Raw genomic sequence first — 16,886 nt, 5'->3', positions numbered from 1 at the left:
CCTTTAAAAATGGAAAGAAGGGATACATTCTGGGAGTTGGAAGGATCGGGATGTCTCTTTCCCACTCAATTGAAAATTCGTACTACGTGAAGGGGTTGAAGTATAGCTTGCTCAATATTTCCCAAATATGTGACAAGGGGATCTTATCTGTCTGAGTGCTGTTGATGATAATGCTGAGCTATGGCACAAAAGGCTGGGTCATGCAAGTTTCACGTTGCTGAACAAATTGGTCAAGAAGGACCTGGTTCGTGGTCTGCCCAAGTCACGCTTCAAGGATCATAGGGTGTGTGATGCATGTGTAAAAGGAAAGTAAGTCAGATCCTCTTTCAAGCCCAAAAAGGAAGTTAGCATCTCAAGGCCACTTGATCTCCTCCATATGGATCTATGTGGACCTATAAGGGTGCCAAGTAGAGGAGGAAAGAGGTACATATTTTCGTCATTGTGGATGACTACTCCAGATTTACATGGACCTTGTTCCTCAGAACTAAAGATGAGACTCCAGCCGACATAGAGGAACCTAGTCCCTCAATCACAATATCTGAATTAGAAAACAAAGTGTGGATGTTGTACATGGAACTCCAGCTGTTGAGGTGAGGAACGAGACACATGGATCAAATCCAGAAGAATCTGGTTCCTCTCTTAATAAGATTCAGGTGTCCAACTGGAAGCACAAGAGCTCACACCCTCTTCAAAACATAATCACTCCTCTTGATTCAGGAATTCAAACCAGATCAAAGACAAGAAACTCACTTGCCTCCCAACCTTTCTCTCTCAAATAGAGCCCAAGAATAATAAGGAAGCATTGAAAGATGCAGACTGGATTACAACTATGCAAGAAGAGCTCCGTAAATTTGAGAGGAACAGTGTGTGGAACCTGGTTCCATGACCTGCTGATAGAACTGTTATAGGAACCAGGTTGGTATTCAGAAACAAACTTGATGAGTTTGGAAGCACGTTTTTAAACTCGACAACGCTTTGTGTGGGTTAAAGCAGGCTCCCCGTGCTTGGTATGAAAGGTTGTCAAAATTCCTTCTAAAAAATGGCTTTACAAGAGGGAAAATTGACAACACTCTTTTTCCGAAGAAACAAGGAAGGAACCTGCTCATTGTGCAGATCTATGTTGATGACATCATCTTTGGAGCAACAGTTGACTCTATGTGAAGAATTTGCAAAACTCATGGGAAGTGAGTTAGAAATGAGTATGATGGGGAAACTGAATTCTTTCTTAGATTTACAAGTGAAGTAAACTCCCAAGGGGACAATGATAAGACAACATAAGTACATCAAGAAGCTGCTGAAGAGATTTGACATAGAGACATAAAAAATCATTTACACTTCCATTGCCACAGCTACTCCTCTAGACATGGATGAACCTGGTTCCCCTGTAAATCAGACCATGTATAGAGGTATCATATGGTCACTTCTGTAGCAGACCGGATATTGTTTTTAGTGTGGGTCTTTGTGCCGAGTTTCAATCCAATCCAAAGGAATCTCATCTGAAAGCTGCCAAGAGAATCCTAAGATATCTCAAAGGGATGCAGGACCTGGTTCTCTATTATCCCTCAGGAGATAACCTTGACTTAATAGGGTATGCTGATCATATCTGCAAATGCTATGATCATTTCTACATCTGCGATCATTTATGCAAATACTATAATTTAAAATTTGTTACAATGAGATAAATTTTCTTGGATAACCCTTGACTTTGGGGCACGAAGGATGACTCTTGGTGCATGTTGCAATGAATAAAATAATAATTAACAAATGTTTACTCCATAAGTAACGAAGCAGAAGCAACAATGAAAACTCGATATAAAACGAAATAAAGTTGAAAAGTTCAAATACTTTACTTACGAAAATAAGTTGCAATTGCGCGGTGATGCTAAAAACATTTTATATGTTTGCTGATACTAGTAACTTATAAAAATTATCTTATGTGATCAGTTTAAATTAAAAGTGAATTGAAAGACTAATTATTTTGTAATGGGCTCTTTTATGGTGTGAACAAATTGAAAGTGAATTGAAATACAAGTTATTTAGGTTATTTTAACAGAAAAAATATCTTATCATCACTTGTTTGCCAAACATATTAACAAATTTTGTTCAATTTCAATACTTCTATTCAAACGTGTGCCTAGCTGCTGCTGCTTATTTATAAATTTAGCTTCACTAATCCAAATGAACAAATAGCATGTTTGGACGTGCTTCTAAAATCAGTTTATTTTGTAAGTATTCTTTTTTCTCAACAGTACTTTGATTAGAAGCAATTTGTGTTTGACTAATCAATTTGAAAAATACTTTTCAACCGCAATAATGTTTGACCAAGTTTTTAAAAAGTGCTTCTAAGTATATTTCTCTCAAAAATAATTTTCAAAAAGTACTTTTGTGAGAAATTAATTTTTTCTGCTTTTCAAAAATTATTTCTGCTTCTATTCAAAAGTATTTTTTTTCCACTTCTAATAGCTTGACAAATAATCTTAATTTTTGAAAAAGTACTTTTGGTCCAAAAAAAAGATTGTAAGTCGGGTCCCAAAAAAATACGAACACAAAAAACAAAAAAAGCCGCTTAGACGCACGTTCAGACCCAAACTCACAAATTCCTTATAGCCTGTTTGGCGAAGCTTCTCCAAGGTTAAAAGTACATTTTTTTTTTTCAAAAAAGTATTTTTGTTTTCAAAATTGAAGTGTTTGGCCAAGTTTTTTAGAAGAAAAAAGTACTTTTCAGTAAAAGCAGAAGCAATTTTGGAAAATCAGAAAAAATAACTTCTTACAGTATTTGAAAAATACTTTGAAGAAAAATACACTTAGAAGTACTTTTTATGATTTGACCATATACTAATTAATACTCAGAAGTACTTTTTAAATTATTTAATCACACACACCAAATATACTTTTAAGAAAATATTCTTAAAATATGGTGATTTTAGAAGCTCGGCGGGCTATTAGTCTCACACCCACCCACACATTGGTCCAGGTCCAGGGACCAGTGCATCAAGCTGACACCCAAGTGGCCAAAAGTCGATCTAACACTCCCCACTTGTTAGCGCTCTCCTCTCCTCTACCATCTATAATATATGCTGTACTACTGAGAATCGCTGTTGATTACTTCACCGGCGGTGGCTTCACATGGAAGATCATGCCTTCAATTTCTTCTAGTGTGCGCCGTCCTTGTTGCTTATCGTGCTCCTCTTGCCTCGCCTCCTGACCTCCTACAGCCCGTCGCTACTTCTGCTACCGGAAATTTCGTCAGTTTTGGTAAGATCAACAGCTCTGAACCGGTGATTGACGGTAGAACTATGTCAAAAGCTCGTGTTTACACCGATGTCAATGTGCTTCGCCCGAGGGAATATTGGGATTATGAAGCCCTTACTGTTCAATGGGGGTAATTTTTCTGCTTCTTTTATTTATCTCTAATCACCTATTAATTGATGATTTAAATTATGTAATTTATACTTCTGTTTTTGTTATAGGGATAAATGCTTTAAGTGTTATATTGAGAACCTTAATTTTATAGAACTTTTGACTTAAAAGACAATTATTTCAAGCTCTGTTCCAATTTGTGTGATGGTCTCTCACTGGGCCAATTTAAGTGATGATGTTTGACTGGGAACCAGCCTATTTGACTGTGTCCCAATTTATATGCTGATGTCTGATTGGTGTTAGTGGAGTTTTAAAAAGAAATGAATGACTTTTGAAACTTGTAGTCTAAAATAAATCATTAGATGTTTGTTTAGCTGCAAATTATGTTATTAAGAGTGAAATGAGATGTTTAAAGTTAATTTTTTTTTATAAATGTAGTGAGGTATCATTCTTTTTGGGACAAACTAAAAAGGCTTAAATTGGGACGGAGGATATTTATTTACCTATTTTTTGTTAAAAGGATAGGCCCTTAAGTGTCAGATTTGAGAACCTTAATTATATAGAACTTCTGTCTAAAAAGACAATTATCTAGTATCGGGAACGAAATTCATGTAGCCCAACCTGACTAGTATGGCTTGAGGTATAGTTGATTGATTGATTGGCTGGTTGCTGAAGGAAATTAGTGGGTGTTTTAGTATGGATGTTGGTTTGGCTGATAAACTCCTAATCTTGAATGACAAAAGCAAAAGAAAGCCTTTTTTCCCAGCATTTTTGGGGAAATCATTTATGATGTTTTCTGGTTGATTTGAAATGCTTGCAAGGAGGCAAGTTTCAATCTTTTGCATTACGTTCGCTGTCGTGAGTATACTTTTCTTTGTTAGGTTAAAGCCTATGGCTTCAGGGTTGGGCTCAAAAACTCACAAAGTTTTCATTTCTAACATGTTGAAACTTTTAAAATTAGCTGGGAACAGATATATTGCAAATATTACGCATGTATGCTACATTTCATTTCATTTGTGGAGGCTGGTGCCTGGTTACTGTCTGTTCGCACGAATCGTTGTGCCAGTTTTATCTAGAAGTAAATCATTTTGTGTACTCTATATTAAGACAAAAGAAATTGGAGGGCGCTATTAAGACCTTGTCTTACTAAAATGTAAGCATAATCCAGGTCCTTGCTCAACTACTTGCTAAGTTGCTATATGTGCCAATGGTGAAAAACATTTCATTTGGCATTAAGTCATTGGTGATTTACTTACTTGAGTACCGAACAATTCAAAAGAGACTATAAAACGTTGTGTTGCTAAATTGAGAGCATAACAACAACAACAACAAACCCAATAGTTCCCATAAGTGGCCACAAGTGGGGTCTGGGGAGGGTAGATAGTATGAGACCTTACCCCTACAGTGAATGTAGAGAGGCTGTTTGCGGTAGACCCTCGGCCCGAGGAGAAATGAGAAAAAAGCAATAGCAACAAGCTAATTGAGAGCATGTTTATTGCAAGTATAAGATCTCTGTTTCAGGGACATCAGCAGGCCTCCTATGTCAATAGATCTAGCCTCCTCAAATGGTATTAAGATGATAGTACAATTAATTTCATTAGATTTTGTTTCAGTTCACAATCCTCATTTTGACTAGTTCAACTTTAATGCAACCTATGATGCTGTATTATTCTCATCAATTTTCCTCATGTTTTATTATTCCAGTGATCAGGATGACTATGAGGTTGTTAGGAAAGTTGGAAGAGGAAAATATAGTGAAGTTTTTGAAGGTATAAATGTTAACAGCAATGAAAAGTGCATAATCAAGATCCTGAAACCTGTTAAGAAGAAAAAGGTATGAATTTTTGTATTTTCAACTTATGTTACTGGTATTGCATGTAACAAATGGCTTCTTTGTGTTTTCGTTGAGTAACTTCTTTAAAATTCTGCTTCACAAAGAAAAAGGAAACTAATCCTTCTGAATAAAAAAAATTCCCTTCTCCAAAGAAAAAGGAAACTAATTGTTATGCTAGAAAAAAGAATTCCTGTAAAATTAGTCATTTCCTATAGTGTATAAAGTTCCTGCCATCTTATGTTCTGCATAGTAATATCTGCTGACTTAACATTTGTGGAAAATCATCTATGTCAACAGCCTCATAGAAAAAGTTGTATCTGTCTCATGAAACTCGTCTATGGTCATCTATTAAATATCTATTCATATGTGTTGATTTAGAGTCATGGCATATCTGATAAGTAGTCAAGTAGGTAGCTTTGTTCGTGTGTACCTCTGTAAAGAGTACATCAGTTTCATTCATAGGAAATGTCTGTACAAATTGGTTACTTCCGTCATGTGGAATATCTAAAATATAGGTCAACTTTTACATGCTTACTTATATATATATATATATATATATATATATATATATATATATATATATATATATATATATATATATATATATATATATATATATATATTCTCTTCTTTCCTCTCTAATTCTGTACTTCTGCAACCTAATGATTTAGTTGGAATAAGACATGCTTTTGAATTGTTATTTGATGGTGTTATGTAGATCAAGAGAGAGATAAAAATCTTGCAGAACCTCTGTGGCGGACCAAACATTGTCAAACTCCTTGATATTGTCAGAGATCAGCACTCAAAAACTCCAAGCTTAATTTTTGAGTATGTGAACAGTACAGATTTCAAAGTACTGTACCCAACATTAACAGATTATGACATCCGGTACTACATATATGAGCTTCTCAAGGTAAAAGGATATATCTTTTAGATCATTCCTATAAACAAAGGTTTTATCTTTTGATTGCAGCCACTTTTGCTTCCCACTCCCTTGTCTGCGTCATCTCTGTTTCCTTTTTTCTTTCATGTGACTGAAAATATTAGTTTTATGTATGTCTTATTATCTAGCCAAAAGTTTGTTTCTTCCGTACATTTCTTTGTATGTTGGCTGTTTGCTGTTTGGTTTGCACGAGGAAGAGGATTTTGGGAGTCCCTTCCAATTTTATATGCTGAATCACTCTTTCTAATGAGAGATAAGGTTTTGGAAGCACTTGAATTTTGAGTAGATAAATTCTCATTTTCTTTTGATTGAATCTGTGGAGTAAATTCCTCAGCATTCATGTCTTAACTCAGTTACAGGAGATTATGTAATTAAGTTCTTGTCCAAAATTAAAATTGAATTCTTTTAACATGATTATTTTCACTAATTTATCGAAAAGGAATAAGAATCTCTAGACAAAGAGTTATGCAACCTGAAATTTCTTGAGAACATGCTTTTCCTCGGTAAATTTTTGAAGTTCAGTAGCTTCTCATATGCACTCCAATCTTCTAATTGATGAAAGAATCTAGAGTAATGATGTACTGTATTATCAACATTAGCTCTTTAAATTTTATTTTCCTTTTATTTTATGATGGGTCCATTGGTTCAAGTTACGTTTTACATGCGGTTGTTTGGAATTGCGGATTAGTAACTTCGCTAGCACAACCCCTTGTTTGGATACTTTGGCTGTTTGTTTGCAGCTAAGTTGCTCCGACATGGCAGTTTAGGTGCAGCACCCGTGTCGATACGACTCTAGTATGGGTGTGGGTATGGGATTTGTACCGGATGTGGTCAAACAATTTTAGGTACTTTGACCGACAGATTAGAGACGAGATACAATTTGATTCCCGAAATCAGAACTAAAAATAGGGTAACTTTGAAGAAAATAGCATACCTTATCTAGGAAATCAATTTACTTATCTACAACTTGAGAATAAAAAAGAAATCCACTCTTTACAAGCTATACATAAGTATTCCACAAAATTTCTCATAATTTAGAGATATTTTTATATTTTTCTTTTCTTGAATTATTTTAGTAGGATCCCCGCACCAGTATCCGTACTAGGATCCGCATCCCTGAATCTTATAATTTACATCTCAAAGGATTAGACCTCTAAATCTGCACCTATGGCGGACACCCATACCCGTGTCCGAGCAACTTAGGTTTGCAGATTATTTTAGGTATATGGAATAGACAGACCGATGGATTTTATGAAGGCATTATTTTGATGTAGAGTAATCTTAGACTTTGAAATTGCTACTATTTTAGAAGACGAGTGTGGAAGAGAAGTGAAGAATATGGGTAATGAAAACTCAAAGAATTGCATGTACCACGAAATGTGTACAATAATCTGGTTCTGATGATAGGGTTAAAGTCTGTCGTCAGTGAAGAATAATGCTTCTGCTTACTCTCGTGTACTCAAGTTTTTCCAGTAACTGCTTGATTAATTGGAGGTAAATAATGTTTTCAGTTTGAATCGTGAAAACTTTTGGAGCTGATTTCTTCCTGAGAGACCTGACATACAGTAGATTTGCATAAATGTACCAAAAGGCAAGAGCCAATCGCCAATGCTGGGATCCTGCTGTTTCTATCTTGAAGCTACTTCTTCCTTGCACATTCATCGCCAATTTTGTTAACAAATAGCTGCTTAGGTCCTATATGTTCTATTCCGGTTATGCAGAAGAAAAAAATGATCTTCTTGAGCTTTCACTTGCTGCAAATGGTTTGTGCATAATAGGGACCTTAAGTAAAATATTTGCAGTGTTTCTTGTTTCTCAACTAGCTTATACATGAAAAGTACATATCTATCTTGTTCTTCGAAATGATTTTTAATTTTCTCTGTGTTCGTTTCTCTGTTCTTTTTCCGTTATGGTTCTCTCTTTGAAAGGGAAGGGTTTAAAAGGAGAAAAAAGAAGATGGACTTTTGCTTCTTTGAGTTCAATGTAACGAATGTATCTTCTTTTTTTATTTCAACGTAACTAGGTCTTGCAAGCACCAGTAGGCTCGTATTAACAAGGGAAGTGGGAAGTGGTGTACTCCAACCTGTGATGACCTTTGTTTTAGAAGTCTATTTCAGTTTCATATTGATGTTCAACTGAACCATTCTCTAGACTAGCAACTTGCTAACAAGAAACCCGTAGTTCACACTTCACTCTGCATATAGAGTTCCCCATCCCCCCTACTTCTAACAATAGAGCTTCTTGAAACAGTTGTATTGTTTGCTATTGTCCTCTTCCTTGTGTACATCATGTGGAGGAAGTGGGAAATTGAAACTTCTTTATGAAACTGCAGGCACTAGACTATTGTCATTCACAAGGAATAATGCATAGAGATGTCAAGCCACATAATGTTATGATAGACCATGAATTGCGGAAGCTTCGCTTGATAGACTGGGGTCTTGCTGAATTTTACCATCCAGGAAAGGAATATAATGTTCGTGTGGCTTCAAGGTAAGGAATAATTTACTAAAACTGATTGGGGTAACAGGTGCAGTTGCTTTGCCAGCAAAATATGTCTTATCTACAGTTTCCCTTGAGCTTTTGGTTTGAAAGCAAGTCATTCCAGTAGGTCTTTGTTTAGTTAGCTATTCAGTTATGAGCCACAATGCCTCACAGAACAAATGATATTTATCATCTATCTGGGGTTGGCTTTTGGAGTTCATATTTTCAACTTTCCATCTCAAAAGGTTTATTTTGTCACTTCCCGACCATGAGTTGTTGGTGACTGATATGTTAGCAGAAATATGCTGCTGGGTTGCATATTATCTACTCTTGGAGTTGAGATTGCTAAAAGCAGCTCTTGGAGTGTAATCTTTAATGGAATGTATCATTTCCAGTTTGTAAGTTGGATGGACTTGACAATGGAACAATCTACTACTGCTCAATGTTCCATAGAACAGTGCTAAAACAATCAATTCTTACTTGGAGGAAGAAAATGTTTCAGGTTAAATAAGAACCAGTACAAGGTTAAGCTGCCTCATAGTGTAAACTTGTGGTACACAAAGTATCAATATGTTGTAGTGGTCATTGTTGGTTGTCTGTATTCCCTCTTAGTATATAAAGGCTAGTGTAGCAAGTTCGAATGTCTCTTTGCTTGTTTTTCAGATACTTCAAGGGCCCTGAACTTCTTGTTGACTTGCAAGACTATGACTATTCTTTGGACATGTGGAGTCTTGGATGCATGTTTGCAGGAATGGTGAGAAACTTTAAGCCATTACATGGTGCTCCATTCGTTCATCGTTTTTTCTGTATTTGAGGTGGTTGGCACTGAAACTAGGTCCCCAAGTTTTTACGGAGTGCATTTTGTATTTTTTTATCCTCTTATCATTGCGGCTTACTAGGCCTATTATTCTTTATGTAGATTTTCCGCAAGGAACCTTTCTTTTATGGTCATGATAACCAGGATCAGCTTGTCAAAATCGCTAAGGTAATACCTCGAAACAAAGTCTCCAACTTGGTCAACAGTCTGTAATAGTCTTGATGTTAGGTTAATCTTATTAACATCAGCAAATAAAGTAGTCAGTTGTTAGTAAAAGCTGAAATGTTATCATTGATACGAGTACCGTTACCTACTTGATCTGGAGTTGACGGAGAAATTATCATTTTAGGTACTTGGAACTGATGAGTTGAATGCATATCTGCACAAGTATCAACTAGAACTTGATCCTCAGCTGGAGGCTATGGTTGGGAGGTATGATTTAGGCTCTCTTCATTAAACTAGTCAATAACTATCTAAATGAATTACTCGCTCCATTCCTCCTCGCTTTACATGGTTGGTCCTTAGAGGAAAAGGATTTACATGGGTGACTTTTTCGGAGTCTGGGAAATAAAGTTTGAATGAGTTATTATATTTGAGTTTTGTAGAGATATGTTAAGGTATATCGTTGGACAATTTGAAAAAGGTGTAAAGATGTACAGAGAAAATTCAAAGTAATGTAGAGCAGGTTACACAACATTTAGCTTTTTGAACTTTGGTGACTTTGTCATTTAAGGAAATAGGTTTCTTTTTCCTAACATACAAAAATAGCTAGTGAGTCAAAGAAAAAGGGATAGAGGAGTACTAACATATTGTGAGCTGCAACTAAATACGGTTGCTGACTTACTGAGACAATCTCAGTAGCTAGCTTTCCAAGAGAAGTGTGAAAATAGCTAGTCACTCAAACAAAATGGCATGGAGGGCGTACAACTAAAAGGGTTGCTGAAACGGAATAGTGACATCTGATTGCTGTCAAAATCTTCACTTTTCCTGCAGACACAGTAGGAAGCCATGGTCCAAATTTATAAATGCAGATAATCAGCATTTAGTGTCGCCAGAGGTATGTGATTTTCTTTTCTGTGGTAATTTTCTTCAGATAAAACCACTTTGGGTTTGCTAAAACAAATAATCTTTGCTCAGATTTTGATCCTTTAATTTTGAGGTGTAATTGCAGGCTATAGATTTTCTTGACAAGCTTCTCCGTTATGACCATCAGGATAGACTTACAGCAAGAGAAGCAATGGTAATTCCTTATAATTTTAGCTACTATTTGGGGTGATAACTTTTTTCTTGTGTATGTTTTTGCCTGCATAACCAATGAGTGTTGTGCTGTTCCTATGTACAGCAACAAGGGATTAGGTGACTTTTGAAAACTACAGCATTAAGACCAGAATATTAGGAGTTAAAACATGATAAACTGTTTGCTTGTTTCTTCCACGAACGGGAAGATGTCTTAACCCCTTCCACTGTATGTTTTATTGGCTCAACATGAGCTTGTTTATTTTTGTTGTATCGGTGGGACACATGCTAGGGGACAAAGAGTGTTTTGCATGCATGAGTCTGTGTAATTGTCCTAATTTTCAATCTTGTATTTGATATCATGTGTCTGTACTGGTTCAATGTTTTCTCGCATAAACCTAATGTCTAATTTTTCTCCCTGTTTCTTAGGCCCATCCTTATTTCCTGCAAGTGAGGGCTGCAGAAAATAGCAGGATGAGGACACAGTAGCCTGTTGTAGTGGTCTTACTGGGAAAGAAGAAAATGTGGTGTAATGTAGCATATATTTCTCTCTTCATCTACTTGGATTAAAGTACAGGGTAAGATGAACTTAGAGGGCAGAATTTCATCATGGAACATTTCATGAGCAATTGGTTTCAAAAATCTACCTCTCATGACCTTGTTGACGATTGCCAATGTTCCCCCTGCCGATTATGAATTCTCTTCATTAGTCTTCATATTTTTTGTATCCAAAGCCATCTTCCATGTGTGGAGTGTATTGTTTGAGAATTGAAATTTACTGAAGCTTTTTTACTGAGGAACTTTGCCAAGTTGTCCACTGCCTTGACGCTGGCACATACTGGTAGAATGCATTGCGTCGTCGGTCGACCTGCTCGTTTGTGTACTTTATTACTTGAGGTATAAGCTCTCTTTTTTGTTCTCTCAGGGTTATTTTAGGAGCTATAATTGCTTACGAGTGATTCACTGGCAAAAGAATACTTGGAGTCTGATTGTTGTAGCCAGACTTCAGTTTTATGTTGTTAACATTTAGTCTGAAAATGTTAGGAAAGGGAAAGTACAAGTTACAACGCGAGGCGTTGAAGTGTTTGCTTGGCTAGTAAGTAATAAGGAACTGAAAAAACAAGAAGAGAGATGTCTCCTCTCCATGTCAATATTGTCCATCTAAAGTTGGACAAGAAGCTTAAGTCATTTCACTTCCCTTCAAACACTACCAAACAATTATTTGGGTAAGAAGAATACTCCTAACCAATATTTTCAAATTTCAACCATGTACTCATGGATACCTATTCAGGGAATACGAGACCAAAATTTATCAATTTCAGGTACAAACAACCATCTTCCGATAGAGTCGCCCATTTGTTAATTGGAAAAATGAAGTTTCTAATTCGGAAAATAAACGAGAATCAATGTGCTTAATATGGCTAAACTGAAGTATGAGTGTTACCAGACAGGCTAATTTAACTGGAGCCACTTTTGTATCAAATTAATGGAAGTTAGTAAACAAGCTAGCAAAATTAGAACACAAACAGTCTCTTGGATAATGAAAAGGAAAGAAACTAAAAGTTTACAAGTTTGAAACATTAATAATGGCAAGTTCCTTCTTTCAAAATAAAAATAAAAATTAATAAAGAGTGGGACTAAGGAGAGGTATCTCAGATTCTCAATAATCAATCATCGTTTCTTCTCGCATCAACCATGAATAAAAACATTCCTTTTTTTAAATGGTGGTGTCCGATTCAGTTTGCAAACATCTTTGACGGTTACAACAACAACAAGAAGCTCGGTGAAATCTCACAAGTGGGGTCTAGGGAGGGTGAAGTGTACGCAGACCTTACCGTTACTTAATGAAGGTAGAGACGCTGTTTCCGAAAGACCGTCGACTCAAAAGAAGTGAAAATGAATTACTTTGACGGTTACATGTACTTAAATGATTTTGTTCACTCAAGAGTAGACAAATGAAAAGAAATTCAACTGCAAAATTGATTGTTCAATGTAGAAGCAATTTTCTTGATGCTGACAGTATAGAGTACTTATCAAATTCATATCTAGCAGTCAATTATATATCACATAGTAGTGAGAGTCAAAGTTTCTTGACCTATGTAATGAAATATTGCCAAGTGCTCTATGCACTATATCAACTTTAATAACTAATATGATCTGCAACTTGAACAATCTTTTTCCCCACATTATCACCTCGGAATAGTCCTATAAATGCAGAGGGGATGCTTTCAACACCATGTGAAACATCCTCAATTGCCTTCAGTTTTTCAGCTCGAAGATACTCAGCTCTCTTCGACTGAAAATCAGCATACACTTTGAAATGATCAGCAGCTAGGAATCCTTGAATGGTAATCCTCTTATACACTACATCCATCATGTCAAAAGCTGTTCGTTTGCTGGCGTTTGTGTACTCGGAAACTACCCCACAAACCGCTATTCTTCCAAACATGTTCATGTTTGCTACTGCTGCTTCTAGCATTTTACCACCCACATTGTCAAAATATATGTCAATCCCTTCACTGAAGTACCTATTGTTGGGTTCGAAAATAACAGGGCGTCATGCGGAAGCTACTAGTTGCAAACCTTGAACGGCTATAAATCAGACACAAAGAAAAATATACTAAAATATGGTTTGACCAATTGTCCTATATATGAAAAAAGAAAACGTAAGATCCTATTGAGAGAAAGTTCTCCCCCTAAACAAAACTCTCTAAACGACTACATTTTGGATGCTATTATATGTTCTAGTTGTGAGAAGGATGTCTTAAATTTATAGATGTCCAAAACTTTTCTCCCAAGACAAGGAATAACCAAATATGAAAAAGTATTATATTTTCCTTTCAGGAAAAATAAAAGCAATCATGGTAATACTTTGACTTTTCTTTAAGAGAAAAATAAAACTCAAATATAGTAAGAAAATCAGGGCACAAACCCTAACACCTATAATATGTAATGAAAAGGCGAAAGTTAAATACCAGTTATCCAAATGAACTTCCAAATTTTCATGTAAAGGGAAGATTTAAACCTTTTGAGACAAGAGTTAAGATCAGATTCTTCCTTATAGTTGAATGCATCATCAAAACCAAGTTTTTCTTTTAGCAATTGTACCTGTAATATAAATCAACTCAGGTTTCACATCTTCCATCTTTTTTTTTTTAAAGATAACAAGAACTACATTTTGAGGGAGCAAATATTAGCAGAGCCAACAATATAGCATCCAAATAGTTTAGCATATTGTCCAACCAACTGTCCAACTGAACCACATGCAGCAGAAACAAAAACTTTCTCCCCCTTCTTTGGCTTGCCCACCTCAAAAAATCCACCATAAGCTGCTAATCCACTGAATCCAGCCAAAATTAATACTACAAATAGCCGTCTACCCAACTGCTTAAACTAAAAATAGCTGTTAGAGGTATAATATATGCATAATTTATGTATTATATGTGTATAATTATGTATAATCAATGTATAAACTATGGATATGACTAGAAAAAGTAAACAATGAATATGGACGGCGGTAAAGATCCCTTATTAAATTTAGAACCCTGAAGTCGTTGCTTCTAAAATCCAAAACACATTAAATTAACAAGAAACAAAGAATATACTCCTACTACCTTAGTAAAGGACAATGATTTTGATGGAACATAACATAACAACAATAACAAACTAGTTGTCTGAGGAGGGTAGTGTGTACGCACTCACATCCTGGAAAGTCAGAGAGCCTGTTTCTAATAGACCTTCGGCTAAAAGACAAGATGAAAAGAATGATTTTGATGGAACATTTACCAAAAACTCCGACGTGGTAAGACAAAGGAAAGCCCATGAGCTCCAATTTATTCAACAATGTGCCCTCTTTCATTCTGGTGTATTCTCCCCAGCTAAGAAGCCCTGTTACTAAGTCACCTTTCTTGAAACCACGACTCTCCCCACACCATAAGTATCAATTGCCTGTTGCCACAAGTGAATAAGTTACGTGAAAAAAATCAGTAATAGCCTGATGTACAATTGCTAACTAAAAATTAGCCACAGTTTTAGAAGTAATCGATATTAGCCACTTTTTTCATGTAAAAATAAAATATGAACAAAAACAATCTTAAAATCTGGGAAAATTCCAGCATAATATGCTGGAATTCGATTTTTTACATACGAGATTCCAGCATAATGTGCTGGAATTTCATAATGTGCGCAGGAGCTCCATAATCCAGCATATTATGCGGGAACTTTCCGTGTTTCAGCTAGGGTATTTTTGTCCAAATTTTATCTTTGCACAAAATAGTGACTATTTTTCAATTATAAATTCGAAAACTAGTTATCCCATGCTATTTTTATAGCAATTACTTACCGTAATATAAATGTGAATAGGAATTTCATAATGTGCTGGAGTTCCAACATAATACGATGGAAGTTGATATGCAGGAGCTCCATAATTTAGCATAATATGCTGAAACTTTCCGTGTGTTTCAGCTCAGCGGCGGAGGCGTTTATATGCAGGAACTCCATAATTCAACATAATATGTTGAAACTTTCCGTGTTTCAGCTCAGTGGCGGAGGCAGAATCTCCACGAAGGGGGTTCAAAAATTCTTTTTGTAGCAAGTGGGAATTGAACCTATGACCTTATGAAGATTTTGACCCTCCTTAACTACTAAACTACACTTTTGGGTTATGTTAAGGGGGTTTAAAACTTAATATATAGAGGTAAAAAAACAAATTTTGCCTTATATATACAGTGTAATTTTTCGATCCGCCCCTGTTTCAGCTACGGTTTGTCCAGATTTTATCTCCGCATAAAATAGTGGCGATTCTTCCATAACTATGCAAACGCTGAATATTTTGCAATTATCAATCAAAAAACTGGCTAACCCATGTGATTTTTACGGCAATTACTTACCTCTCCAGGAGTAATGGCAATTGAATAAGTTATGGCTTGTTGGGAGGAATTTTGGCTTTTCATCCTGTTTATTTGATATGAATCAATTGATACATAGAGATTCTTCACAATAACATCTTTAGACCCTTGCTCAACTGAAAGGGAAAGATTTTCATTCTTTATCTCAAAGTCTGACTCTTTTGGTGCACCACTTATGTTATCTTTAATTGCAATATACTTGTTGTTTACCTCCATAACTACAGCTGGAGCTAACAGGAAATAACCCTTTTTGGGGTATTTGGTAAAGAAAGAAGAAGCAGAACAATGTAGCTTACAACATTTTCAGACTATTTATCTGGTCTTTATTTATGGCAAAATACAAAATCAATGGATCGGACCGAAATAAGGCCGAAACTATTTGTATTCGCTAGCTAAAAAGTATAATATATATATATGTCTGCTATTATTATATATTTCTTTTTATTTATAGGTACTGTCTAATAGTTCGTTTGGCCAAGCTGCAAAACTCAGCTTATTTTGAGAAGTGCTTTTTTTCAAAAGTGATTTTCTCAAAAGTACTTTTGGTGAGAAGCAGTTTGTGTTTGGCTAATTAGTTTGAAAAGCACTTCTGAGCAGCAATTAGTGTTTGACCAAGCTTTAAAAAACTGCTTCTAAGTGTATTTTTTTCAAAAGTGCTTTTGGAGAGAATGCTACTTTTTTCTGCTTCTCCAATACTGCTTCTACTTCTCCTCAAAAGCACTTTTTTTCCTTCCAAAAGCTTGGCCAAACACCTCAATTTTTGGCCAAAAGTGCTTTTGGCAAAAAAAAAAGCAAAACAGGCTATAACACTACATATATTATTGATTATTTTGGAATTCTTTTACACCGCATAATTTAGATAACTTAGACCTAATATTAGGTCATGACAAACGACCAAATAATTTATGACAGAGCCAGCATTGACAAGGATTTCGTATACTTGTCCACTAGTAATGTATTCACTCCGTCCCGATTTACGTGAAAATCATTCCTTTTTAATTTATTCAAAAAGAATATTATCGTTTTAAATTTAAAAATAATACAACTTAATAGTTCACATTGTATCCCTAATAAAATGATTTATAACTACATAAACAGAGGCGGATCCAGGATCTAAACCCTATGGGTTCAATTTTTAATATTTTTAGCATTGACCCTATTATATTTTTAAAATTATTGGTTCATATCTACTATTTTTGTGATTTTAATGAATTTTTACATATAAATTTTTATTCTGTGTCAAAAGTTATGTTCAATTGAACCCGTACCTAATGCGCTACATCCGCCGCTGTACATAAGTGATATTTA

At 35.5% G+C, this 16,886-nt stretch overlaps 1 protein-coding gene and 1 pseudogene across 1 annotated transcript; one reads left to right on the top strand and one right to left on the bottom strand.

Annotated features, from left to right (window-relative positions):
• Positions 1–2,954: 2,954 nt before the first annotated feature.
• LOC109238196 (casein kinase II subunit alpha-2) lies at positions 2,955–11,590 on the top strand. Its single transcript, XM_019404622.1, has 10 exons — positions 2,955–3,382; positions 5,065–5,194; positions 5,913–6,107; positions 8,470–8,627; positions 9,282–9,372; positions 9,538–9,603; positions 9,785–9,867; positions 10,429–10,492; positions 10,607–10,675; positions 11,101–11,590. The coding sequence occupies exons 1-10, from the start codon at positions 3,297–3,299 to the stop codon at positions 11,158–11,160; spliced, it is 1,002 nt and encodes a 333-aa protein (XP_019260167.1). The 5' UTR covers positions 2,955–3,296; the 3' UTR covers positions 11,161–11,590.
• A 1,031-nt stretch (positions 11,591–12,621) lies between these two features.
• LOC109238195 lies at positions 12,622–15,939 on the bottom strand (annotated as a pseudogene).
• Between the last annotated feature and the right edge of the window lie 947 nt (positions 15,940–16,886).

This window comes from Nicotiana attenuata, unplaced genomic scaffold (assembly GCF_001879085.1).
Source record: "Nicotiana attenuata strain UT unplaced genomic scaffold, NIATTr2, whole genome shotgun sequence".
Classification (NCBI taxonomy): Eukaryota; Viridiplantae; Streptophyta; class Magnoliopsida; order Solanales; family Solanaceae; genus Nicotiana; species Nicotiana attenuata.
This window is presented reverse-complemented; position numbering and strand designations above follow the sequence as displayed.